The following is a 26,009-nucleotide window of genomic DNA, read 5'->3' on the forward strand; positions in this document are numbered from 1 at the left end:
TTTCTCCTCTTGGATAGCTACGGTGCTCCATCAGGGACAAATTACCTAGAAAATTACAGTGGACCTCAACCTACGCAACTGTCTGCTCTGAGCAGCACAGCCGAGGTCATCCTCTGACATACCTGTCCTGCACTGACCCACTTCATCACTTAACATAACCTCATAAATAACTCAAAAGCAAATTAGGATGGATTCATAGAAACTCACTGCAATATATGATACCTGGTGATTCCTTTGTTATTAGTAACAAGTAAGTGACCTTATCTCACTTTAGAGGTTTCCTGTTCATTGTTTTCCTCTGGTGTACTTCCGTCCAAACAGCCTTATGACTGCTATAGTTATTTTTCCCATTGAGACAGACCTAATCTTCAACAGATCATAATGCCTGTCAATAATGCATGATTCACTTCCTGTTCCGTGTCATAAAAAAACCTTAGGCTTTTATATGGCAATAATTGGTGCTTTATTGAATATTTCAGCATACACAAAGAATATGAACATTATTTAATTTCTTTGTTAAGTAGCCTAGTGCCCATTTCCTATAAAAAAACATTTCTAGGTCCATCAAGTCTCCAAATGATTAAAATACACTTTCTGATCCAAAAAATAAACAGGTAGCAAAGGATGTTACAGCAATTTACAGCAATATTGATAACATAGGTTTAAAGTGGAAATAAACCCCCAACATTTGGTCCATTGTCATTCAAATAATGACCCCCCTCCCTTTAGTTAGTGGTTAGTAATCATCTTTCTCTAGATAATATCAGTTATTCTGGCTGACTAGGGCAATGTTTGATAAACACATCTGGATTCATGAATAACACTATGATTCTTTATGCTAAATTGAAAGTAAACAAGACACTACATAGAAATGTATTATTATTATCCATATTTAGATATTCAATTATTTTTTAAGATGTTTCTATTTGCTTAAACTGTAGACCATTATTTTAGCAGAGGGCTGTTTTTTTTTAACAAATTAAAATTATATATTGACATTGAAATTCCATGAAAGAAAAAAAAAACAAGTTTATTGAGGAAACGAGAAAAGTAACATATCTTAAAGTACAACTTATTCATGACTGTACTTAAGTAATGGAGTAAAAATATCTCTCATCTCTCTACCCCTGAGTGTTAGTAACATATACATCAGCAACTATAAGGTAATAATCTAGATCTACAGGTTTGCGTACACAGAGGCTTTCACGTAATGGCAGTCAAGAATAAAGGATGAATTAAAAGACAAGTTTATATACGTACTATATTTATAAAATTGTATTGCTAATGCTGGCTATTCATCCAATAAAAATAAAATTCATGGTAGAAAAAGGATAAGGTCACTTCTCCATTGAAAATGTAAATACCCAGCTTTAAGTGTGCGAGTGCTTGTAGTGGTTTTTTAATATTTTCCGAGGGAAAGTGTGAATAGTTTTGAAGCCAGCAATACACCATTTCTAAACACAGATGGTTTTCCTAGCTCATCTGCAAAAGGTGCTTCATGTAGAGGCAAGCTGGCGTTTACGTGGGACACTAGTCATCTGTCAGATTCCCAGACATGTGGAACCACCTCAGTAGTGTTGTTGATTTGTGGGCATGTCTTGAAAAGCTTATAAAGAAGTCTGTACAATTTTACTGGCTCTGTCACAGGTTCAGTAAATTTCAGATCTCTTGGATTATGAACTGGATTATGGTAATGTTATGCACATCAGTCAATCACTCTCAACTAACATACAGGTCTCTTTAAAACATACAGGACAGGTCTTTGTCACCACTACGTCCAATTGGAACACCACGGAAAGGCTAAGAATGTGAAACATTAAGTCCCATAAAGTCCCATAAAGTCACTGTTTGATTTGATCACATCATTCAAATCAAACAGTGCTGAGCAAATGCTGTGTCATTTGGTTAGTTTTTAGACACTTTAAAAAGGTCAACCTATCAAATCAATCAGTTTAAGTACACACAATATTTACTCTGCTTTATCTTGCCGTCAGACAGCTTTTTTATGATGGGAAACCTAAGCCATCATATCAAAACCACCAGACTCCATTGACACAAAAACAGTAATTTTACTGTGCAGAACACTGGAGTTGCTGGTCTACCGCTGCCTCCATCAGTTAGTGTGTAAGTGAAGCAGTGGAAATGTTATAAATATAGCATACACTTGAACTGACTTCAGTGTAAAAAAACAGAAGTTCAGATTTATTAAGTCACACAATAATAGAAACTAACTAACTGATCAAGGCAGCTGTAGATTTGCAAATCCCATGTTCAGCGAAGAAAAATGTTTTTATCAATGGAGCCTCGGGATTTTAATGAGAGCGAGAGACAGATGGAGAGCTGGAGCCATCAGAATGGGCTGTCCGTGGGAAACGTAAAGCAGAGAAGATACTCTTTATTTGGGTAAAGTTGAGCTGTTTTTTTAAGGTTGGTCTAAAGTGGCTAAAATCTGTTTTGTTGTAGCACCTCCCCAGGGCAGTGCATTGCTTTGCTTTTGTGCCGGTAGATTTGGTTCATCAAAGATGATAGCAAAGCGACCCAGTACATGAAATAACATAAGTACATGAAATTGGACTACAGTGTTTAACAAAATATCTTGTGTGTTACAGAAAAAAAGAAAAAAATAATTATATTTTTTTCCACAATTGAAATAAATTGCCATCTGGAAGTGACTGTTGTTGTTAGCTGATGTCACTGTGATTCAGTCTATATTGCCTATTATTGTCTACCTCTGTCTCTAAAAGAAGAAGAAGAAGAAACTTTCAAACACGTAAACATAGTTTTTGTCCAAGTAATCTCAGGTTACAGTACTTCCTTAATTTCCTCTCACCTTGGTCAACCCCTTTCTGTCACCTACATCTCACAGCTAAGGAAACATCACATTTTGTCGTTGCATAAATGAAACTCTTTCCTACATGAAGAAGTCAGCAATTACGTATGTATGTTCTGCTGAATTACTACATGATATTTCCAAATTATTAATAGCAATATTTCAATAGAGGGATGCGACATATTTATCCAGTGCATGACTTACTCAATAGTAGTCAGTCAGTTCCTCATGGCTCAGTAAAAGGGAATTTTGAGAGAATAACATGATGACATCATTTTATATGAAACAAAACCTAACCTTGAGGTTAAAAATATATCTTGGTGTTGCTTCAAGGGAACTGCAACGTGAATGAAAACTACATTATGTCACTCCTCAGTTACGGCTGAATGTACTGTGCCTAAATAACTGCCTGGTGCATGCAAATTAAAACAGGTTAGATATGTGAGATTTTTTTTTTTGGCATCTGGACACAGATTTGTGGAGCCCACATAGAAATAGCTGAAGTGGATCGTGGAATGTTTTGTTCTTTTCTACTGACAACATGCTGAAATAATAATCCATTTTGGTTGTCATGGTGACTTTAAAAACCCCTGCAACAATTAGCGACAAATCAACCTAACACCCTTTAATTATCTTGTCCTCCTTTTTTCCCCCTTCTCACAGTTTTCCCACCTGATCATCCATCCAAAAATATTAAAACGCCTTTGCTTCCACATAGGTTGTCAGTCCTCTTTCAACATATTACCTTCTGTTTTCCGGTACGCCATCCTGATTTAGCAAGTTATCAGCACTCTCCTTTTCCTGCCCTATCTAGTCTTTATTTCAGCTACAATCCAGTCATCTCTTTATATCCGTCACCATAACAACCACAAATGTTCTGACAGATTTGCTGGCACTGCAGCGAGAGGTGAAGCCTCAGAGGGAGAGAATGAGAGCGAGCGTGCGAGAGAGAGAAAGAGACAGAGCCACCCACCCACCCAAAAACCTTGCACCAATAAATGTACACTATGTTCCCAGATCATGTGAGATGCTTGATTTCCAATCCAACCTTGCAATCCTCTCCTGACTCATACATTCATTTATGTGTGTTAAACACCACCGACAGCCCTGCATTTCAGACTGCACTGAGGTGCAAGTTATGAAGCAGACACCGCCATCACGAACAAACTGGCCAGCTCTGGTTAAATCTGTGTTCAAATCGACATGTCAGTGGTTATGTTCAGACTAGCTCCTCGTCAGTCAAAAAGACAATTTAAAAAAACAATGATTCACAATGAAATTGTGCTGTATTTTCCTCACCATTGCAGTGCCAGTGCTGTAACTACTTAGTGTACTGTGCCAAACATTAGAAACAACGGCAGCCCTGTAGCTGTTAGGTAGTGGTTTGAGCTGTGGTTATGTCCACAGCCCGACAGGAGCCATGCCTTCTTTAGTGCTCAGCGGAGGCAACAGGTTCTCCTCACACAGGAACTTCAGGGGGAAGTGGACCAACAGCCCTTGGACGGCCTTCAGCTCCTCTCTGGCCTGCTCAGGGTCTGTGTCGCAGAGGCGCTCCTCGCCGGTGTACTTCTTCAGGCCCTGCATGTTGTGGACAGAGTTGAAGGGCAGGCATCTGAAGACCTGTTGTAGAAAAACCAACGAGAACAAAAAAATAATACACATTGCTACAGTTTAAGGTCATGATTTATGATACCCTATCATTGGTTTAATCTTATACCTTGAAAAATTACAGATATTTTTTTTAGGTTTACTAAAGACATCATTTTGATCCTAATTTGATCTTCGTCAGGTCAAAAAAATTGGTCAGGTCATTTTTTTGACCTGACAAAGATCCATGTAGGATCCAAACATTGTCTTCAAGAAACTTTTGTGGCATGGAGTAAGTGTGTGCACGTGTTACCTTTTTTATTTAAAAAAAAATCTTATACCTTGTCATAAATGGTGGCATTCAGTTTAGCAGGTGCATTCCACGTCAAGAAGAAGAATTCATCACTGATCGGATCGTCTACGTTGATACTGGGGTCTGATGAAGCTCCAACAAGAACACTGTTGGGGGAAATAAAGGCCAAACATTCAGCCAGCACACAGCATTCAAACAACAAAGGTTCTGTTAGTGTTATAATATGGTTTAAAGTTCATAAAGGTCCAGTGTGCAGGATTTAAGGGGGATATATTGGCAGAAATGGAACATAATAAGTATATTTTCTTTAGTGTTTACGTATCTGAAAATAAGAAAATAATTGTGTTTTCGTTACCTTAAAGTGAACCGTTTATATCTACATACAGAATATGTCCGTGTTTATGGAGATCACCACATTCACCACCATGTTTCTATGGGAGCCCAGAATGGACAAACCAGAGACTGGCTCTACAAAGAACCATTCACATTTTCAAGTTGGCCAAGTTAGAAGCCCATCTGCCCATTTGTAATGTGAAACAGCTTTAATCTGTGTTTTTGCCTGTTTAGATGTTTGTTTTTTGGAGTGGGAGAGACCTAATCCTTTCACCTCCTGGTGAAAACCTCCTAAACATCTTCATCTTAAGTTACCAGAAAAAAGGTGAGCACACATTAGCATGTGGTGAGCTAAGTGTCCGTCTCCGGCATGCTAAACAGTGTTTGAGATACACTGAGTTTTTTAACGTGAAAGTGCTTGATTTAGCTTTTTTTTCTGGTTTAAATCATCTGGGCAGTATGTTTTAGCGAGGAGGAGACCTGTGCGGATAATTCAGCTCCTGGTAAAAACGTCATAAATAATGAACGCTGAAGGAATTCTTGCCAGGAGACGTTTCAGGTGTTAACATTCAGCAGCCCTCACACTAGATGCCACTGAATCCCTCTAAATCTTACACATTGTTCCTTTGAGTAAAAATGACATTGCATAAGGAAAATGACCACTTATTTTGCCCCAAATTTTCATCTGAAAAGGTATGTGGTTTCTCACTTCTTGGCAGTTTACGCTTGGTAGCTGACATTTCTTTACACATCTTGATTTCTTCCCATGATAAACAGATACACTCCCCTTAAAACTGTATCAGGTCTAGAGGTAGTAATCATTCATGGTCATGCATTAACAGAATGTCATTTCAGTAGTTATATATTTCATCCTTACCTGAAACACTCTTTGCGCAGAGCGAGTGTGAGGGCTCCTGCCTGGTACTCCTGCCCTCCCATCACGGACGGGACCCGCTCTTCATCTTCCACAAAGATGGCCATCTCACTGTCTCTGCTGCCCAGCATGCTGCGGTCATTGATGTTGGCAGATCCTGGAACACGTGTGGAAAGTACAAGCATGAACAATCTGTCCTTTCAGAGACATCACAGTATTCAACGCATGAAGCGACTATCAGAATGAAATAACCTTCAGTAGCAGAAGTGTCATTCAGAGTGATTGTTGGTTTGCCAGGTTTTACTTGTTTGATTCAGTGTAAACTGTTTATTCATTGTCCAGAAATCAGTTTAAAATGAAATGGTAGAGGCTCATACTCGATATGAAATATGATGATGTAGAACTCAAAGCTGACAAATTACAGTCTGGAGAGGGAATTCAACCTTGACAAACAAAACACTGACATAAGCTTTCAAATAAGTGTTACAGTTTTAATCTAGTTAAACATGAAAGAAATTGTGATTTAAAATTAGAATCATATAATTAATTGCATTTCTGTGAACACCTCACAATAAGAGCCACCCCATGTTTTCCCATTTTAACTCTTGAGCTGCTGTGGAAAAAGTTAGGTAAGCATTAGCAGTCACTTAATGCAGTGCTAATCCAGCAATTGGAGTGAACTGTAAACAGTGAGCAGATACCAATGAGATAAGATTCTGAATAGCAATGCAGGATTACATGCATACATTGTTTCCTGTGAATCCTTTGTGTGCATGAAAGCTATTTGAACCCAGCACAGGAGTGGCGTACCCCGTAACCGAGAATGAATACCACTGTATAGTGAGGCAATTACAGAATGCAAATAGATTAACTGACTTTCTGAAAACGACAACAATAATTGCATGGTAACTGACTTTATGAAAATCTATTATAAATGACAGAATCTCAAAGTAAGATGCTTTTTAGCTTTTCAACATCTACATTATCCACTTAATCTAGCTATCCCCGAACCTCTGTGCTTTAGTGCACCCTACTTAAGGAGACAATACTTGTACATATTGAAGGTAAACATCTTAATTATTAATTGTTTTAAATAAATGTTCATGTGTTTGTCCTTTTGCACATTTTTAATTTGATCACTGTTACAATTGCCAGTGTTGATAGGTGCTATTAAACTACAGCTGAAATGCACTGATCAAAGCACATGGCAGTTTCATAGCTCATTGATGACTCGGGATAAAAACTATAATCTCTCTTTGCATAAGTATGTGCCAGTGTTGACTCACCAATGATATAGCAGCGGTCATCAGCAATCAGGGTCTTGCTGTGCACATAAATGAGCTCTGTGACGAGCGACTCGGAGAGCTGGGAATGTGTTCTCAGGCCGCAAAGTGTGATGTACTCTGTCCACTTGTCCTCAACTGGGGGTGGAAGTGCAGAATCACATTGTTCACAAGAATTATACAAAAATATGGCAAAGAATGTTAAGAAACTAACAACGACTTAAAGCGAAAAGAATAATAGGAGTCAATGATGAAAATGGAGACTGGTGGGCAGATACCTAGCACCAGTAGCTTCAGTTTAAAGGAGCAACATGAAGAGAAAGAAAGAAACATGTTAGAGAGGAAACAGGTGGTATTTTGTGATGTCACGTGGATTTTTTTTTTTTGTTTTGTTCGGAAACTAAAGCAGATAAGTGACACAAAACTTACTTTCACTAAGTCTTGTCAGGATGGAGTGCTCCCCTCGGCACATGGTTCTGCGACATTGATTATCGATTAAAATTACATAATTAGCACAATATAGGACAACAATATGACAATAAATTATATAAAATAAGAACAAAATAATCTTGGGAAACAAAATGTTGTCAGTGAATGGGTCAAAAAAAAAAAAACTTAAACTGGAGAAACAGGTGCTAACTTCTTTACTATATATGACGGCCAAGGAAATCAAATCAAATATTCCCTCAATTTTTGCATTCACACATATTCACACATTAGGTCTTTTATTGGTTACATTTATTGGACAATTTTAATAAAAATGTATTAACAGTCTATAAAATGGTCTTGAGGAAATGAAACTTGTGATCCGCATCATTTTAGCACAAACAGGAGCCAGTGAGAGAGCAGACCAAAATCTATATCGATTAAACTCTACCTGATTGTACACATGAGTCAGATGAAAGTTCAGAGGCTGTGTTTCTGATTCTTGGAAGTTATGGTGCTTGTTCTAGTCTGTGGGCTGAGTGCAGAGTAATAACAGGACGAAGTAGCTCTCACCTGTAAGTGAAGTGCAGAATAGCTTGGATGGCACTTCCACCTCCTGCACTGATGTCTCCCTCGAATCCAGGAAGCAAAGGGACCACCACAAACACTCTGTATTTCTTCTGCTCTCTGCAGTCAGAAAAAAACATCAACATGTGCATTGTCTACAAGTTCAGTATTGAATCACCAATATAAGTAGATAATTTTATTCACTCATGTATTTTTTGTTGTTATAATTTGCGAGGTTAACATTGAAATGTTTTCTTCTTCCTCCCTTTTTTTTGCATCTTTCAATTCACTCTCTGCTCCTTGAAAAACTCCTTTATAACTTCAAGGTTATGCCAAATGAATGAATCTGGCTCATGCACTCAAACCAGACCTGTGTGCACGCAGGATCCGATTCACAATTGCATCACCAATCTCGTTATGGATGGTCTTTCCGTCGGCACAGCTGATGAAGAACTGGTTCTGAGGGCAGAAAGAAGGCAGATGGCGGCTCGGTATGAGGTGCGGGGCTAAAAACAGGTAGGTAGCTGGCAAGGAAGGTACAGCGATGTGATTATATTCAGACTCATGAGACCTCATGATTACACACACAGTGGCTACAGCATCTCTCGCTGACATGTGAAATTAATGAGTCAAAAGGGGTAAGCAAGTAATAATCACGTGCTAAAACAGCAGAAGTAAAGGGAGGCCAAGCTATATTTACAAACAGATGTATTTTTATACAAAATACTAGAATCTATTTGTAAGTGTTACCACTTAACGGATGATATATTTTACCATGTCTGCTTTGATTTTCACAGGATCTGTCTGTCTATGCCGTCAGGTACATATTCATCCTTAACTGGCTGAACATTCCCGCATTACCTCGATGTAGATGTAGTGCTCACTGTTCTCGATGGTGTGGATGTAGGCGTTGAGGATTGAATTCTCACAGGTTCCAGTAGACCAACGGTCGGCAGAGCGCAACACCTGAAAAAAAGATATGTCAATCAGTGAGACATGTCCTGTATTATCTGAGGCCTCTTTGACTTACTAATAACTGCAAACATATTTTACACTTGATTTTATATTATTTTAAATAATCTTTTTTTTTTAATCTTTGCCTCTCGACTGCACTTTTGCTGTTTTAATGGTGATTTTTATTTTAACATTTTTAAATCATTTAGAATGAATGCAAATTTCCCAATTGTGGGACTAGTAAAGGGTTATCTTATCTCTTTTATTTTAATTAATTTTACCTTGTACATTTTTTTGTCTTTACTCTTTTATTATATATCTGTATCCCTTATTATGTTTTGTGTGTGAAGCACTTTGAATTGGCTTGTTTTATGAAATGTGATATACAAATAAAGCTGCCTTGCCTTACACATCATAATAACTTAAGTCACGAAATTTACTTCATCATCCAAGTGTAGCACAGAAAATACAGAGAAGAACAAGGAACTTAAAGGGATAGTTTGGATCTTTTGTAGTAGGATTGTATGAGGTACTTAACTACTGTCAGTGTATTAAATGCAGGGGATGTGAGTCAACATGTCCCCAGTTTGGGGAAGCGACAAGAGTCTGACACAGAAGCTAATCTGTGGAGGGGTCAGCAGCAAAATGTATTTCAATCACCTAAAAAGATAACATCAATTAAAGCATATTGTATGTTAACAATATATTCACTTCTTTACTTACCATCAGACAGCAATTTCAGACAGGGAAATGAAGCTGTTACATCGCTCTCTTCAAAGCCAGACTCCATTGAGAAAAACTGTAATTTAACATCCCTAAACACAAGAGCTGCTCCTCTACAGCTGACTCGAACAGTGTTTGTGTCTGTGTTATTGTGTGATTTTGGATTTGAAAGGGGTTAGTTTGGATTTAACAAAGTCATACGATAACAAAAACTAACCAATCGAGACAGAAAAAGACCAGCAGCTCCCATGTTCAGTGAGCCAAAATGACTGTTTATGTCAGTGGAGTCTGGTGGCTTTACGGAGAGCATAGACAGGGAGGAGAAGACATCGTAACAGGCTGTATAATGGAAAGGTAAAGTGGTGAAAATACTCATAGTATACAAACACTTAAGCTGTTATAGTCTATATATATCTAGGGTGGGAGGTTTCCTTTAGGTTGCCAAAATACATTTCATTACTGGCCCCTGTCCACAGCAGTACAATGCTTAGCTTCTATGTCAGACTGCATCCTGCTTCTCCAAACTGGGGGCATAGCAACAAAACATCTACTGTGTGAGATACACTGAGTATGGATAAGTACCCTATACAACCTCACTTAAAAAATCCAGGGTATACCTTTAAGTATTACCACTTCATTTAAAATACACTATATTTTGGATTGTCATTGATGTTCTCAGCTTGTTTCTTTAATCGACTTTTCCTTGAATTGGTGGGATGCTCTGGACTCATTCTCATCTCTACTGCTCTAACAAAGAATGTGACAACTGCGGTACTGTAACTGAAACCTGAACACAGAATCAACACAACTTGATGAGAAAGCAACAGCATAATAGGGAGCAAGGGTTAGGGTTACTGGCCACCGCCTGCAATAGAAGAAGAAAATACACACGACAGACGCTATTGTTACCCCACACTCACCGTCTGAACACGTTGAGTGAGAATATAATATTAAGAGAGTTTCTACCTGCTGTATCTGTAGTATTATCGATATAAGAATTCTCTGTTGTGTTGCTCATGTGGGCTGCTCCCATAATCCGGACCACTTTTCTCATGAAGCCTATTACAAATACGATGCGTCCTCTTCTACTTGTCCCCCGTCCCCGTCTTTGGCAGTGCATTTGTTTTCTCTGGCTTTACTGAACAGGATAAACATGTTGGAAGTGATTTTTCCTCCACAGGCTTTACTCTTGTTCCACCATCTGCCATCTCCACAAAACTCTGAATGCTTTAGCTGCTTTTCAAAAGCCAGAACAGTGTCTCTTTGTTGCACTGTAAAGAAATCCATTTGATTTCCTGCTTGCTCTGACTTGGCGTTTCACACGGTAAAATGTAGAGTAAAAGCCAGAAGGGGCCTTCAGTCTTCTTGCTCTTGGTCATTTTTGTTTACAGAAACTGCATTTCAGTTATTTCTCAAAGTAATACAGAGATGATGAGCAGCAGTTTCTTTTATAAATGTGAATTATGTTAATTTAGTGTGGTTTCTTTGAATAGGTGTTTTTAATTGCTGTTCCTTTCCTCAAGTTTCCAACCTTTACTTTGCCCTTTTTCAGGCACGTGTGACACAGAAATCTCAGTTTCACCTGTACATTAGGCCTTATTTTAAATAACTATAACTATGTTGGTTTTCTGTGTTATCATGATGTGTGTTAAGAATGCAGGGTTAATTTTCTGCATGGGACACTCAGGACACTGTGCAGGTTTCTGGCTGGCTCGAGAGTGAAGCTGTTCTCTTCTGTGTTTGGTGAGCTTGTTTTACAACTAAACCACTGTTCTCCAACAGAACCGCCACCCACGGTGAATAAAAGGAAAGTCTGATTTACACTAACATCACATGGGAACAGACTTTGTATAAGAAAAAGTATGTTAACTACCCTAACTGGAAGAAGAGCGCAGACTTACTGCCGAGGCCAAATGCCCCCATCTCGCAATGTTAATGAAAATGAATAGTTATTTGCATGTGCAGGCTGTGATTTTGATTCACTTTAAAAAGTAATGGGTTCTTCTTTTCTCCAATTTTCATTAAATTCAGGTCAGTAGTTTTTCTGTAATCCTGCTGACAGATAAACAATCAAACAACATGGACTGTAAAAATAGACTCCTTGGCAGAGGAAGTATCTGAACCTGGCAGTGTTGTGAGTCCCATGTACAAGGAGAAATAAAAATGCACAGTGACAAGAAAAGCACTATGGATTTTCCTCAGGTCACTGTCCCTGACTCCCGTTTGAGCTAAAACAGTGTTTGTGTGTTCAAGATCTTATCATAGACTGTTTGTGCATTTTTATTCTGTTTGTTCAGAGCTGATAAAATGGTCCAAATAGACCTACTGTATTAATTTATCAAGATTTTAATGGCATCACATAGTATGCATATTATTTTTACCATTAACTGAGAGATACACGCATCCATTTTCCATAGAAAACGCACAACGTTTTGTACAGGTGTTGCACAGATAGTACCATGGAATTCAGTGAATGTGCGTGCATGAATACCTGCACTTTGGCCTTCCTGGAACCAGGCACGGTGAAGGAGAGTGAGTCAGCAGTGCACTGCGACTTGGGAAGAAGGTAAGGGTAGAACTCGTCCTTGTACTTGTTTTTGAAGAGCTAGAGAAGACAAAACAAATGAATGAGAGGAAGATTTTTGACCTCCGTGCTGGTCATTTCCCACAGAAGCCTTGTTTAAAAGTTAGTTTTTTCTACTGCTTACTATAAGAGCCATATTGTTGTAGTCGTGACTGATAAACCCAATAGGTTAGCATAACAAAACATGGTACAGAATTTTCAATAGGGCCGTGGCAACACAAGTCTCACATAGATTTTTTTTTTAAATCTGTGCCATGACTTTAAATACATATTTACTTTGTTTCTTTTTTAAATTTGTTTACGCCTCCAAATCTAATATAACAATGCGAAACTCCAAGCGGAAAAAGCTTATTCTAAAACCAGGGTTAATGTGGAATTGGCTTTCACTTTCACTGGCAACACTATTTACAAACAGTAACCAACAACTCTTGCCTAGCATACCTTTAAAATGACTTTTCATTCAACTTTCCATTGAGTCTGACCTTGGTGAAATTCCAGCGCTGGATGAAGTGGCGGGCTACATCCCTGGCAGCTCTGCCGTGAACAGCTGCAGACAGATCACGCCACGGCATGCGGGGCACTTGAGTGCGGTCGATGTTATCTGAAAAAATATAAAAAGGCATCCTTTCAGCTCCATGTTGTCAGAGCCTCTCAGTGTGTTTGTGTGTGTGTGAGTGATACTGAAGGAGATTTCGATAGTGCACCTTCAAAGGGTTTGTCCAGTTGGTTCCAGTCTTTCTTGATAAAGTTGCTGTAGTCTTTGCCAAGCCACAGTTTGCTGTTGCAGGTCAGATCGTTCGGGTTCTGCTCTGCTTGCTTATCTGGTTCTGATGGTTTTTGACCATCAGCCACACCATTATCCTGGTTTACAGAGACATTTGTTACAGTTTGCAGAAGGTGTGACGCTGACTGATGAAAAAATGCAAACATATTCATTCTTTATAACTGGCAGCAAGCTAAAAAGATTTAGTTTCTCACTCCTGTATCTCCTTTGGGCTCCCCATCAGTTACACTGTTGGCTGTCTCTGTCAAACCCAGGTCAGTTAGCCGGTACTGGCTGTCATCCCACCTCCCGAACGCCAGGTCAAGCCCCCCGACAAAGGCTACCGTTTGGTCGATGGCCACCATCTTTTCATGGTGAGCCCACAGGAACACCACAGACGACACGTGGTCAGGATGTCGCATTACCTGAGGGACATAAGAGGTTAAGATTAATCTCAAAATTTACAGAGTTTGTAGCGCCAGAAAAAGGTTTTGTTTATCAATCTGTGGAGTGAAATTATGGAGCACTTTGATTGTGGAACTAAAACAGTGTCCAAACATAAACCAGTTTAAAATAATGTATAAAAACATGATTTTCACAAGGTACAGCGATAAAGAGGTGGTTTGACAATCACAAGGTGTTTAAAGGGGTTATTTATTTATTATTATCATTATTATTCCTAGTTTACATGAGTCTTTTTTTTTAAATAATAATGCAAAATTGTTGATATTTAATTTTGGGTATGTGGGTGTATGCATATATCTTTAGTTAATTAGAGTATAGGTTTAAGTTCATAAGGAAACTGTTAGAAATTCAGTGACATATGGAGAAGTGGTGGGATTAAATAAGTCTGCACTTCTTCTCACTCTTTTTCGAATGTGTAGACCAAGTCATCCTGTGTTTGACTGTTTTATTTCTTTTAGCTTTATGTTTTTTGTTGTCTGTAAATATTACTTTTTTGCCTGTCTGCTTGTTTGTATAATCTTTTCTCTATTTTCTGCCCAATGTTCAAATTAAAGAAATGAAATTAAACATTTGATGAAGACTGCTAATTGCACATATCAAATTATGTGACAGACCTTGATGTTTGGGTGCATGTTCATCAGAGTCCTCTTGCTGTGCTCACTGTTGATACCAAGTGCTAGCTCCACCTCTTTGTACAGCAGCACACACACTTTGACTCCTTGTTCCTGCAGGGAAAAGTTCAGAAAGAGGCAACCCAGCACAGGAAATATGAAATTTGAGAATCATTTAAATTGAGTGAAAAAAGAAAAACAAGATGGAAAGAAACCATACTGCTTTGCGTTTGAGAATCTCATCCAGGCGCCAGTAGTTATCAGTTGCCGGTCTCTTTAGGAACACTTCTGGGCTGAGCCTGACAGAAAAGACACGCAATGTTCTCCTTCTGTTTTTACATAATACACCTCAAATGAAGCATAACATTTCAATAGTACCACTTCTCCTCCCTCTTCGTCAGAACATTCAGATCTTGCTGACACTTACCACCAATCTGTGATGAAGATTTCCTCCTTGGCTTGTTCGAGAGCATCAGCCAAGTCTGCAAAGTAGCCACTTCCATTCACATACCTGCAAATAATATCCATGAACAAGAGATTTTAAGCAACTGAGGATGACAAGTATTTGGAAATCTCAGGCAGAATATCTGACCATTTAGTGAGCGTGTGCTCCCGTGGCGGAGCGAACCCCTCGAAGCGTTGCACTTTGAGATAGTCACAGGTGTCTGCCAGCCGGTTGATTTCATGACTCCACCAGTGAGCCTGCCTGTAGCTGCTGCATTTGATGATCAGACTCCTGAACAAAAGCAAACAGGCCAAGTATGCATGACAAACACAAAACAACCCCAGGCATAAACATATGCAGCATGCTGGAGCTTTCTGTGCGTAGGCAAACACACAGCTGACCTACCGGGTGAAGTTCTCAATGCAGACTCCATATCTGGTGTCGGTGTGAGCACGTCCCACCTTCACTTTGAACTCAGGGTCAAACAGCAGCACAAAGTTGATGTGGCCGTTGTCTCGGTTCATGTACATCAGAAAGGAGTCTTTCACCACAAGCCAGCGCTTTGACCAGCGGAAGCAGAACTGATGATGGCCAATGCAATTCAGGCCTTGGATGCGGTGACCCCCTGACCTCTTGAAGATGGGTCCCTCCCTGAGAAAAAAAAGACAAATGTTGCACAATTTGTCTCAGTCATACACTTAGTCAATTTCTCACTTCTGCTTTACTTATGTTTCATTCATTCTAAAGAAGTTTGCTTACAAGCCTTTGGGTCCAAGATCAGTGACGAAGGAGAGAGCGCCGATAGACAGGAATTCAAGCTGGAAAAAAAAGGAGAAGAGAGGATGGCATCATGCTGCATGATATTAACTTTGTATGTGTGTCTGTGTGTCTTTGTTGTGAAGCTCTTACCATGCTGTGATCATTCCTGCAAAATGAGTTCTCCAGCAGACCATTCAGGTACTCCTCAAGGTATTTCTGCAATAGAAAATCAGGTAAATAAAAGTATATACTGTACATACATATATATACATATATATATATATACACACACATATATACATACATACATATATATATACATATACACACACACACACACACACACACACATATATATATACATATATATATGTATATATGTATGTGTGTGTGTGTGTGTGTATATATATATATGTGTGTGTGTGTGTATGTATGTATGTATAACCTATATACCTATATATGTAACCTATATATAGGTTATACAATTTTGAAATTCACCTCAACACACAACAGTAACCTGAAAACTGCCTGAAACTGTGTGAATGAGCTGATCCATTATAATATATTGATGATTTTATTTTTTATTTTTTGATGATATAGTTTTTTTCACAAACTTGCAGTTGTGTGGCTCAGCAAACCACTTATTCTTTTGACCTTTTGAATACAAAATTTAATGAGTTTATCATTAAATCCTATGAGATGTTTATGTAAAGTTTGTTACAATTAACATATAAATTCTTGACTTATGACTCAAAACATGTTTTGTGAAGTCACAGTGACCTTTGACCTACAGAATTTAATCAGGTCATGGTTGAGACCATGTGGAAGTTTATGCCAAATTTGAAAAAAAAAAAAAAAATCCCTCAAGATATCACACTCACAAGGAGACGGAGAGACAACTAAAAACATGCCTCTGGCCACAGCTATTTCCGGTGCAGAGGCATAAAAAAGTGGCAATCCCAAAATATATAATACATCTAATACATCTAATATTCCCTTGTGAGAGAATATTTTATTGATGAGCCTGAATAAGGACTCAGTTAAGATCAAGACAGCAATAGTAGTATGTTGTTAATAGAACTATAGACAGAGACTTCTTCTAATAGACTTCTTCTTTGAGTAAAAAACATCTAGAATCTTTCCGTGCATTCAAATGGGTTGTTCAAAGTATACACTGTATACACTACACATGTATGTGATTGTTTTTGGTTTTTTTTGTCTGTTTTTTTTTTATACCATCTTGCTGGAGGTCCTCCTGGTCCGTTCAGTCCCGTGTAGGCTGGGCATTTCCTCTGACATGGCTCTCAGCTGCTGCCTCTCCTTTGCAAATCTTTGGGAGAAATTTGAATATTCAAAAATACTCTGTGCGTGAGAAATGTGACGATAAAAACTGAGAGCTACACAAAGCACAGATTACAACTGCAAGTCTCTCAGAGAGAGAAGTTGATTTGTGTGATTAATGCAAACAAATTGGTGCACCGACCTTGCCAGAGGCAGCAAGTGAAGCATCATCTTGTGCTTGTAAAGGTCTCGATGAAGCTCCTGGAAGTGTTTGTACTTTCTCTTCACTGCCCAGTGGAAGTGGCCGTGTGTTAGCTGAACTGTGTACAGGGTGCCTACATGGACCTGGAGGGATGTTATTTAAATGATGTACATAAGCATGATGGTTTAAAATGAGAAAAATCTTATACATTCTTAGAATTACTTTGTGAGAGAAACACCCACTTCTTTGAGCACTCTCAACACTATACACCTGTTCAACCTTTATGCTGTATCTACACTTAAAATTACAGTCAATTCAAAGCAGCTCACCATTTAATTTCAGTCGTTAACTGGTTAAAAAACACACAACTCAAAGTTCAAACACCCAGACTGCAGTTCAATAACCACACAATAAAGTGACATCTGACTTTTGAGATGAAACAGCCGTTCATAAGATAAGCAACAAAGTTGAGTCTGCAGTTTTACTGCTTTCACAGATTAGAATGGTTTAATGTCATTACGGTGAGTCAAGTTCAACTTCAGGGTGTTTTCTGCCAGACATGATAATAATGAAATTAGATTTTCAAAAGCTGGACTCTGAGAAATCTAATAGTACAAACTCTTCGTTGTTTTTTTTGGGGGGGGCTTTTATTGCCTTTATTATAATGGAGTCAGAGAGTGACAGGAAAGGGGAAGAGAGAACGGGGATGACGGCAAAGAGCCACAGGCCGGATTTGAACCCAGGCCTCTGCACAAGATCTAGTCTACATGGAGCGGACGCTCAACTCACTGAGATAGTGGCCACCCCATAGGACAAAGTACTCTGATGTAGTTACAAAGAGTGACTAATTAAAATTAAATTTGTGCTCTTTCACTTAAAGCTTATCTTAGGCGTTCAGTAAATGCTAGCACCATTTTAACCAATGAAAACATGCAAATGATTTTCCACACATAATAAACTGGAATGAACACAGATGACCTAATTCTTAGGTGGACATTTATGCCAAATCTAAAAACAGTTCCTTAAAGGCTTTCTTGAGATACTGCGTTCATAAGAATGGGACAGATGGACAACCTGGAAACATATTTCCTCCGGCTACGGCTATTGCCGCAGCAGAGGCACAACACCTTAACAGGCGTACCTTTGAGCGAGTAGTGTATTTCTCTGTGTTGTCCACTCTGCATGTAATAGGGACACCAGGCATTAAGTAAGGTATACCCTCCTCTTTTATTTCAGGGAGATGATGCACCACGAGGAAAGGGCGACCATCTGTGATTTGGAAGATGAGAACATTTTAATAAAAGAGTCTTAATGGTTTTCCTAATTTATAAAAGGGACCGTTTTTCTTACCACTGCTGGACATGAGGCCATCAATCTCGTCTGGACTCAAACCTTGGATGTCATGTGAAAAGCGCCTTCTGGCCAGGCTTTGGGCCGTTGCTCTTGAAGCCGCTGGCTCGATCCCAACTGGACTGGCCATTGCACTGTTGTTGCAAGTGCCAGCAGCCCTGATGTAAAGACAAAAAAAAAAAAGTTTCGTATTTACAATCAAGACCTGTGCACCTTCTTACCGCTAAGCATGTATAACTTGCATTACAGTGAAATACATGGGAAAAGTAACTACTGATCAACCAAATGTGAGACCAATCTCCTCATGCAGACCAAAGCAGATTGATATCTTAGTCACAAGCTTGACATTCACAGTAATTCATTACCTCAAAAAAAAAAGAAAAAAGAAGTGGTTCAGTTCAGTTTTCCAGTAAAGCACAGGCGGCAGCATGACTTACAACACTGCCACTGTAACACAAATTGTAAGGTGCATTCATTGGAAAAAAATGTTGTTTGTATCAAAGTATAATGTCCAATGATCCAGTTAAAGATTTCATTTGCAATACATTAATACCATTTATGCTGTGTATGTCTGTGTTGTAGTGGACTGCCTTGGCGTGGTCATTACATTTTCCCTCATACTATTTCCTCTATTTACTCATCATTTTATTAGTCTAAATAAATTATTCTCATTTATCGCCAAGTCGTTGTCTGTGGATATTATTTCATGAGAGAAACAAGATCAATGTATACAGAATAAACGGTACAGATTGTGAGATTGATTAAAGTAATGACATGTTTTAAGACTGTCACAATTTAAGATTTAATTTTTTCCTGAATGGAGAATGGTGCCCCTTTTACTTTAACGAGTGCAAAATACAAATTCTAACGTAGTTATTAATAACCGCTACAGTGTTGTTGATGCACCCTTCATGTATGTTAGTGTAGCTGTAGTTCAATGGGCAACTTTCAGGAAATTTTTTATTCTATTTACACTTTGCTAGTTAATCTGGGCTATGTTTATACATACAGTATATGTTTGTTCTAAAACTAGAAGGACTTGATGTCTTAAGTTACAAACTTTAAGTATCTTTATGCCATGTACTACTCATTTTACTGAGGAAAAGTAGTGGTACCTTTAGTGGTATCAGTACTTCTATGACTACTGCTATTACTAATAGTAGCATCAGTTTGTAGCAGAACTTAAAATAATAATAGATGAAGCATTCCCAGCAGTAGTTGCATTTGTTGTGGTATTAGGCTTCTACTCACAGCTGCAATATCAGCTGCATTAGCAACACTAGTAGAGGTGGTAGTACTATGATTTAACAAGCAGTCAAGGCTGATAACAACACAGCTATATCTGAAGATGCAGTTAAAGTATCTAAAGAAGCCAAGAAGAGTCAGTGAAATAATCTGACAGCACGAGCCTGTCACTGAAGTGAATCTAATCCTTGAGGATAGTGACATATCATGATCACACAAAGAAGAGGCATTCAAGAACAACTCTGTATCACACCACTTAACAGCAACAGACTATGTATTGTTAGAAGCAATGCTGTCAAAATGCCAAAAACAGCACTCATACACAGCAGACAGGCGTCTTGTGGTGTTTACCTGTTGGTCAGGTCAATGACATTTGAGAAGACTAGGACACAGCTGTGGAGGAAAAGGGTGCGACTGAACCCTTTTGTATGGTGTGTGGGTAGATGTCTTTGAATGGCTGAATGTTTCCTGGGCAACGAGGCAAAGGGGAGGGAGGTTGTGTGTGTGTGTGTGTGTGTGTGTGTGTGTGTGTGTGTGTGTGTGTGTGTGTGTGTGTGTGTGTGTGTGTCTGAGAAGAGAGAGACAGAGGTGGGGATTGAAGACGTGGACAAACCATCTAGGAACCACATCTAAATGTTGCTAAAGGAATCCAAAATTGACTGAAAACAACAAAATTCAATGTTCATCTATGGTTAGGATTCCTTAAAGAAGACATATTACGACACCGTCTGTTAAAATAACCCCAGCACTGAAGAAGTTGAAGTTGCTTATTTGTCTATTATTTAGAGAAATTAATATTAGTGGTTCAGTATGGGGTCAGGATATGTGACACCTCACAGCACGTCATAAAAGACAGCCAGTGTAGAAAGGTTTTCATTAACACTTTGAATCCTGGATTGTCATCGGTTTTCTTGTGCTGCGTTTTAACACCTTTCACAAGAATTTGACCCTTTGAAAGCAGAGCAAATTGGTTCAATTAATTTGGAAAACTTGGGAAAATTTGGTAAAAAGGCAATGATCTACTTGGCAAGAAATATACCACCAATTGCAAGAAATTAGTAAAAGGTTACTTTGGATTATTAGAACATTACCCCCCCCCCCAAAAAAAAAAACCAGGGAAACATGTCCAGAAAACTATATTTAAAATGATAATATTTTTATATTTAAAATTATGTTACAGAAATATATTCAATAAATACATACACATATATCACTTTTTAGGTCATTTTCTTGTTTGATTAAATGTTTTGGGGGGGCTTATTTTCAGGCAAATTTCTTGCAAATAATTTCTTTGCAGATTTTTTTGGCCATGCGTTATTAAGTTCTCCCCATGTTTTTGTCATAAATCAAACCAATTTGCTCAGGTTTCAAAGGGTTTAGTACTTGCCAAATATTGTCTCATGGACTATATAACAAATCATGTGACTAATATGTCATCCAATCAATGCCTCACGGTGGCTTAAACCTACTCAGATTACGTTTACATATGCACGCTACATTAATTTTATGGTGCATACAAGAAAATGTGTTATGCAATAAAAGCCTGTCCAGAGTGTTTCCCATCTGTCTCCTGAATGCAGGAGAAATAACACTAGAACCTGAATCATAATAAGCAGATAAAGGCATAGGCAATACTGAGCAGTGGGTGGGAACATCACCTGGACTGTACTAGCCAAAGGCTATTGGCAGCATCTAAAAACTTAAGGAGTGGCAACAAAACGAAAGGACAAGTGAAGCAATATAACAGTCATTTAGATAATTAATCTCACTAAGTTTTTGTTTTTTTAACTTCACAATGACATCTTCTGCAAAGACAGGAACTGAGAACATGTCAAGCAACTCAGGAACAGGAAGTGATATGGAATGATTGATTGCTGAACTGCTCATATTCCAGGTTTGAATTTATGACATGTACACTCAAAGGTTTACTATGAGTTACTGCTGCGTAAAACAAATACTATTGCTTGATAAAAAAAAAAGACAATCTCTCATTGTTACCTTAATTATTTCTTTCCTGGCTAATATCATGTCTAAATTAAGTGTTTTGTTGTATTCATTTTCTCCCACACAAGAGTCATTATAGGCCGTTACAACCGCTGAACCACATTCCTTTGAGTTTCCATCGTCTGCTGAGTAACTTAATTAACTCTCGTTAAGCTCAATCTGCACCAGATATTGCTGTGATTTCCATAAAAAGTTATACTTAAATTGCTATAAAACCCATATCAAGGCCATACTTTTGTCTTTTTTTTTTGCAGAGCTATTACTGCGCTATTCCCACGTTTCTTTGTCATAATCCTTGATCTTTTTAGGTCATTCAGCCTCTTACATTAAACCCTGATAAACTCATTTCCAGCTTTTTGTTGACACAGATATGAAGGCAAAATAATGGTTTGCCAAATGATGTATTTGGTCTGTTGGGTGATATAAAGACTGGAGGATGCCAAATGTTCTGTTTAGTCTTTACTGCCAGATAAGAAGTTCTAGCTTGTACTTACAACTAAGCATACATAAGGTGCAGTAAACTGACACGCATGAGAGTATTATCTGAAAGTACATTTCAGGCAGAGAAGTCTAGTGTTGACTTGACAAGATTTTCTTGTTTTTTGTTTGTTGGAGTAAAACTTTGTCTACACTATTTACACAAGCTTCCTACCTGTGAAATACAACACTACACCCACCCAGGGTCCTCTACTACATGAGCCAAATTGGCCAGAAGGGAGTGCTTTTGCTGAGAGCCAAGCCACATCTTACACACCAAATGGTCATATGAGCATAAATCTGTGTGTGTGTGTGTGTGTGTGTGTGTGTCTGTGTATCAGTGTTTTTTGTTCTACGCACCTTTTGAATTTGTACAGCATCCAAATTCTCAACACTGGATCAGTGTTAAGACTCAATGTTGCCAGCAGCAGTGACTGACAAAGCCACAAAATATTTTAAGAACCTATGTGTAGAAATTGTCTTTGAATTAAAGTTGTCAATTACATTGATTTATCAACACATATTGATACCGAATATTTTAAACTGTTTCAATACTCATTTTCTGCAGTATCGCTACACTGGCACCAGATGTGCTTTCTCGCTCTCTCTTATTATTGTGTACAGTCTGCAGCTACCTGAGAAAAGAGGAGTTGTTGTTGATGTGTTATATATACTATTTAATTTTTTTTTTCAAATTTTATACCTTTGGTGTCATTTTTTTTCCAGTGGTATCAAAAATGGTATCTGTGTTTTTCAAGGTATTGAATCAAAGTAAGAAATTCCAATACTGGAAGTCAACACTACTTTAGATTGTAAGCAATCAGCATCATTATAAAGTTGTCGTTATCTATGAAAATACAAAGCAAGAACCTCTGAGGCTGAAAAGTGAAGCCAACATGACACTCTTTGAATGACCATTCGAAGCGTTCTCCAGAAGTGAGTCAATCCCCACAGACCCCCCATGTTAAAATGCCCAATTTAACAGCAAAAATAAACATGTTCATAGCTAAGTGCAGAAAATATTTGTGGTCTCTGTGGTTAATGTCCCCACATATGACTGTATGCGGGTGGTTTGATACATTTTAAATATAATTCACCCATTTACATTTTATTATGACTTAAAGCTACGCATATTTAAGGGAGTGGTCACTTTGAGTGAGCCGCTGTCTGCAAAAAGTGTTTTTGGCCTCTCAGTCAGATCCATCCCTCGCTCCTCCCCCATGCCAAATATGGCCACTTCTGGCCCCAAATAAACAAAATAGCTATGGCCGAAATGCCGCACTTAAGGCTTCAAAACGGGAGTCCACAAACCAATGAGTTACGTCACAGTAACTACATCTATTATTTTATAAAGTCTATGGAAAATACTACACTTATGGGGCTTTAAAGACAAATCTAATTTTTACTGCTAACTAGGGGTCAACAGATTATCAGCCTGGCAGGTTATTGGGGTAGGTATTTGGCATTCAGCAGGTTTTTTTTTTAATTGAAAAAAAAGTGTCAGCATGGGACAAACTTTTACTTTTGTAAAACCTCAGGGTGCTATTTGTATTTATTCATTTTTTAATTTAAATTGTCGCTTGACTTAATAATAAAAAGTTGCTGGGAACTTATGATGGTGAAAGTTTCAGTTTTGATTAAACATTTGCCAAAGGCATTTAAACAAAGTTTTACGTTGGAGTTTGTTAAATTCCAAATTCTAATTTTGACATAAATATTTTCATTTTTATTGTATGTTTATATAGGTTCCAAATATCTGTTATTGGTCTCATTAACTACTAATAATCTGCATCGGTATTGGCTCTGGAAAACCCACATCGGTCGACCTCTACTGCTAACCTCTATTAGTTGAAGTTCTCACATTACTACGATGACATAGAGGCGTACCCAGGAAGTGGTTGGTACACTCTTACATCTGCTGTGTGTTGTTACACGTGAAACAGAGCACCTCTCACAACGCAACAGACTAGAAACTTTGTAACTAAATTAGAAAATTGGCTCAATTTTTAAACTAGGCCTTCCACATATCCGAATATGAGCTGATTCATTCATTATTCTGCTTGATATATGATCCTTAAGTATGAGTAAACCAAAGAAAATGCAACTCAAACATGGCTAATTTATCTGTCTGCACCTTCTCATTGGGTCAGTAAGGTAGCTACAGTGCAGTATGGATTTATAAAGGTGTCATTGTGAATGAATTAGCCTGACCTACACAAATGTTTAAGCTCCTTGCCAGAGTGAAAGTTATGTTTTTGCATATGTTTGCATAATTTCCGTGATCTTTCCTTACTGTAGCCTTTAAATACATTGGCTGCTGAACAAAATCCATGGCACAAAGACTCGGAAATGTACAACCAAGTGACAGGATCTGGATTATGTGTCACAAATTCCTACATGACTAAAACAACAGTGCTGAGTCAACTCTTGCCTGCGCTGGTGCCCATCGGATTTCCCCAAAACTGCACAATAATCGCCTAAAATAGAAATTCTTCCAGACTGAACATTATTAACCCACTGCAGTACACACACGCGATGACAGATAAACTATCGCAGCATGTTTTAAGATACAATTTTGGAGATAAGGACGCACTTTTTCCTCTTCTCTGACAGTTGTTAGCAGTTTGTATGTGGTTATAGCCTGCGGCGTGCTTCTGCTCCATCTAAACACATTATCTTCAGCGTACATTAAAATGTATATGCGACACTTTCTCCATTTACACCACCGAAGCAGTCACTTGAAGTCTCCGGGTATTGTTCTTTGGCTGAACATGCTGAAAGCTAAGTTTTGTCGTCTCCACCCATACCCTGCTTTCCTACAGCGCCGCGTCCTTGTAACAAACTACACCTCAGTTTATAAAAACTACGCCACAAATGTCACCTGGAGGAAACGTCCACGACAGCTACACATCACAGCGACGGTTTCAGCTGGTTATAAGAGCCCCGGTGGCGTAAAATCCGCATCTGGATAACCTTACATCGGCAATGCAGCGACTGCTCTGACAGAGGAGTGAAATATGCCTCTAACTTAGGCCTTAAAGGATACTTACTTCAGCTCAAACACCGTCGCGAGTCAGCACACACAGCTATTCCACACGCGCGAGACAAGCCTAACATATACATTCAGACTGAAGTTACTGTTTCATCGTCTCACCAGTGTTTTCACAGAGAGTTCATTTGTATTCCCCGTAGGTGATGCAGTTTAGTCCCTCCCATAGGGTGTCCAGCGGGACACAGTGTATGGAGGAAAAAAAAGAAAAGGAAATAACTTCATATGTGGCACATTTGTAGCAAGATACAGGTTGAGCACTTTAGCGCTTTTATTTTAAATCGGATTTTTTTGTTCGTCACAAAATCATAATGTATGTTAAGAAGACAGACAGCGTGCATGTTTACCACGTTTGTGTCTTTCTAGTAAACAAACATGCACGAAGAAAGTGGACTGAACTGTTTTTTGGGAGGTCGGAGCTGCTATTTGTAAAACATGGACTTTAAAGGACAGGGCAAGACCAGACTGGTCACCGTCATGGGGGAGATACACGCAGGAATGCAGGTCGACAGGGATAATTGGGACTGTCGTGAAGCTAACGTGGTATTTGTTTTTCACTTAAATCACATACTTCGAGAGTTCCGGTCAGCATTTTCGTAATAAAATACTTACTAACAAAAATCCGACACGGAGTTTTTGTCAAAACACCAAACGCATTTCTTATACCCGTTTTAGAAGCAGCTGTGTATTGCATTCGTGAATTACTCATTAACTACCTGAAAATTGACGGATGAAAAAAACGACACAAGCACATCAAGCTTTTAACTTCACAGAAGAATGCAATTACCGGAAGTAGATGCCGCGCCAGTTTCAGATGATTTAACAATCATAAGACTTGAGGCGATGTTGAAGACGAGCTAAAACCCAGCCAACATTTGTGTAAG

The 26,009-nt window shown here is 38.5% G+C and overlaps 1 protein-coding gene across 3 annotated transcripts; it reads right to left on the bottom strand.

The window, feature by feature from the left end:
* Positions 1-439: 439 nt before the first annotated feature.
* Positions 440-25,335, bottom strand: pld2 (phospholipase D2). Of its 3 annotated transcripts, none has more exons than XM_042498838.2 (24): positions 25,231-25,335; positions 18,351-18,508; positions 18,142-18,269; positions 17,001-17,143; positions 16,754-16,847; positions 15,668-15,733; positions 15,518-15,576; positions 15,164-15,409; positions 14,906-15,049; positions 14,741-14,824; positions 14,534-14,612; positions 14,317-14,427; positions 13,453-13,662; positions 13,179-13,335; positions 12,957-13,075; positions 12,382-12,495; positions 9,075-9,179; positions 8,584-8,672; positions 8,220-8,333; positions 7,650-7,696; positions 7,224-7,358; positions 5,941-6,094; positions 4,759-4,876; positions 440-4,450 (listed from the first exon to the last, which is right to left on the bottom strand). In XM_042498838.2, exons 2-24 carry the CDS (start codon positions 18,478-18,480, stop codon positions 4,226-4,228), a joined length of 2,871 nt encoding a protein of 956 aa, XP_042354772.1. In that variant the 5' UTR covers positions 18,481-18,508; positions 25,231-25,335; the 3' UTR covers positions 440-4,225. The 3 variants fall into 3 exon arrangements, with proteins under 3 accessions (XP_042354772.1, XP_042354771.1, XP_087944580.1); XM_042498837.2 differs by having other exon boundaries at positions 25,127-25,283; XM_088088454.1 differs by lacking the exon at positions 25,231-25,335 and adding an exon at positions 24,958-25,079.
* Between the last annotated feature and the right edge of the window lie 674 nt (positions 25,336-26,009).

The sequence above is a fragment of the Plectropomus leopardus genome, chromosome 15 (genome assembly GCF_026936395.1).
Source record: "Plectropomus leopardus strain MGB_pleo_1.0 chromosome 15, ASM2693639v1, whole genome shotgun sequence".
NCBI lineage: Eukaryota > Metazoa > Chordata > Actinopteri > Perciformes > Serranidae > Plectropomus > Plectropomus leopardus.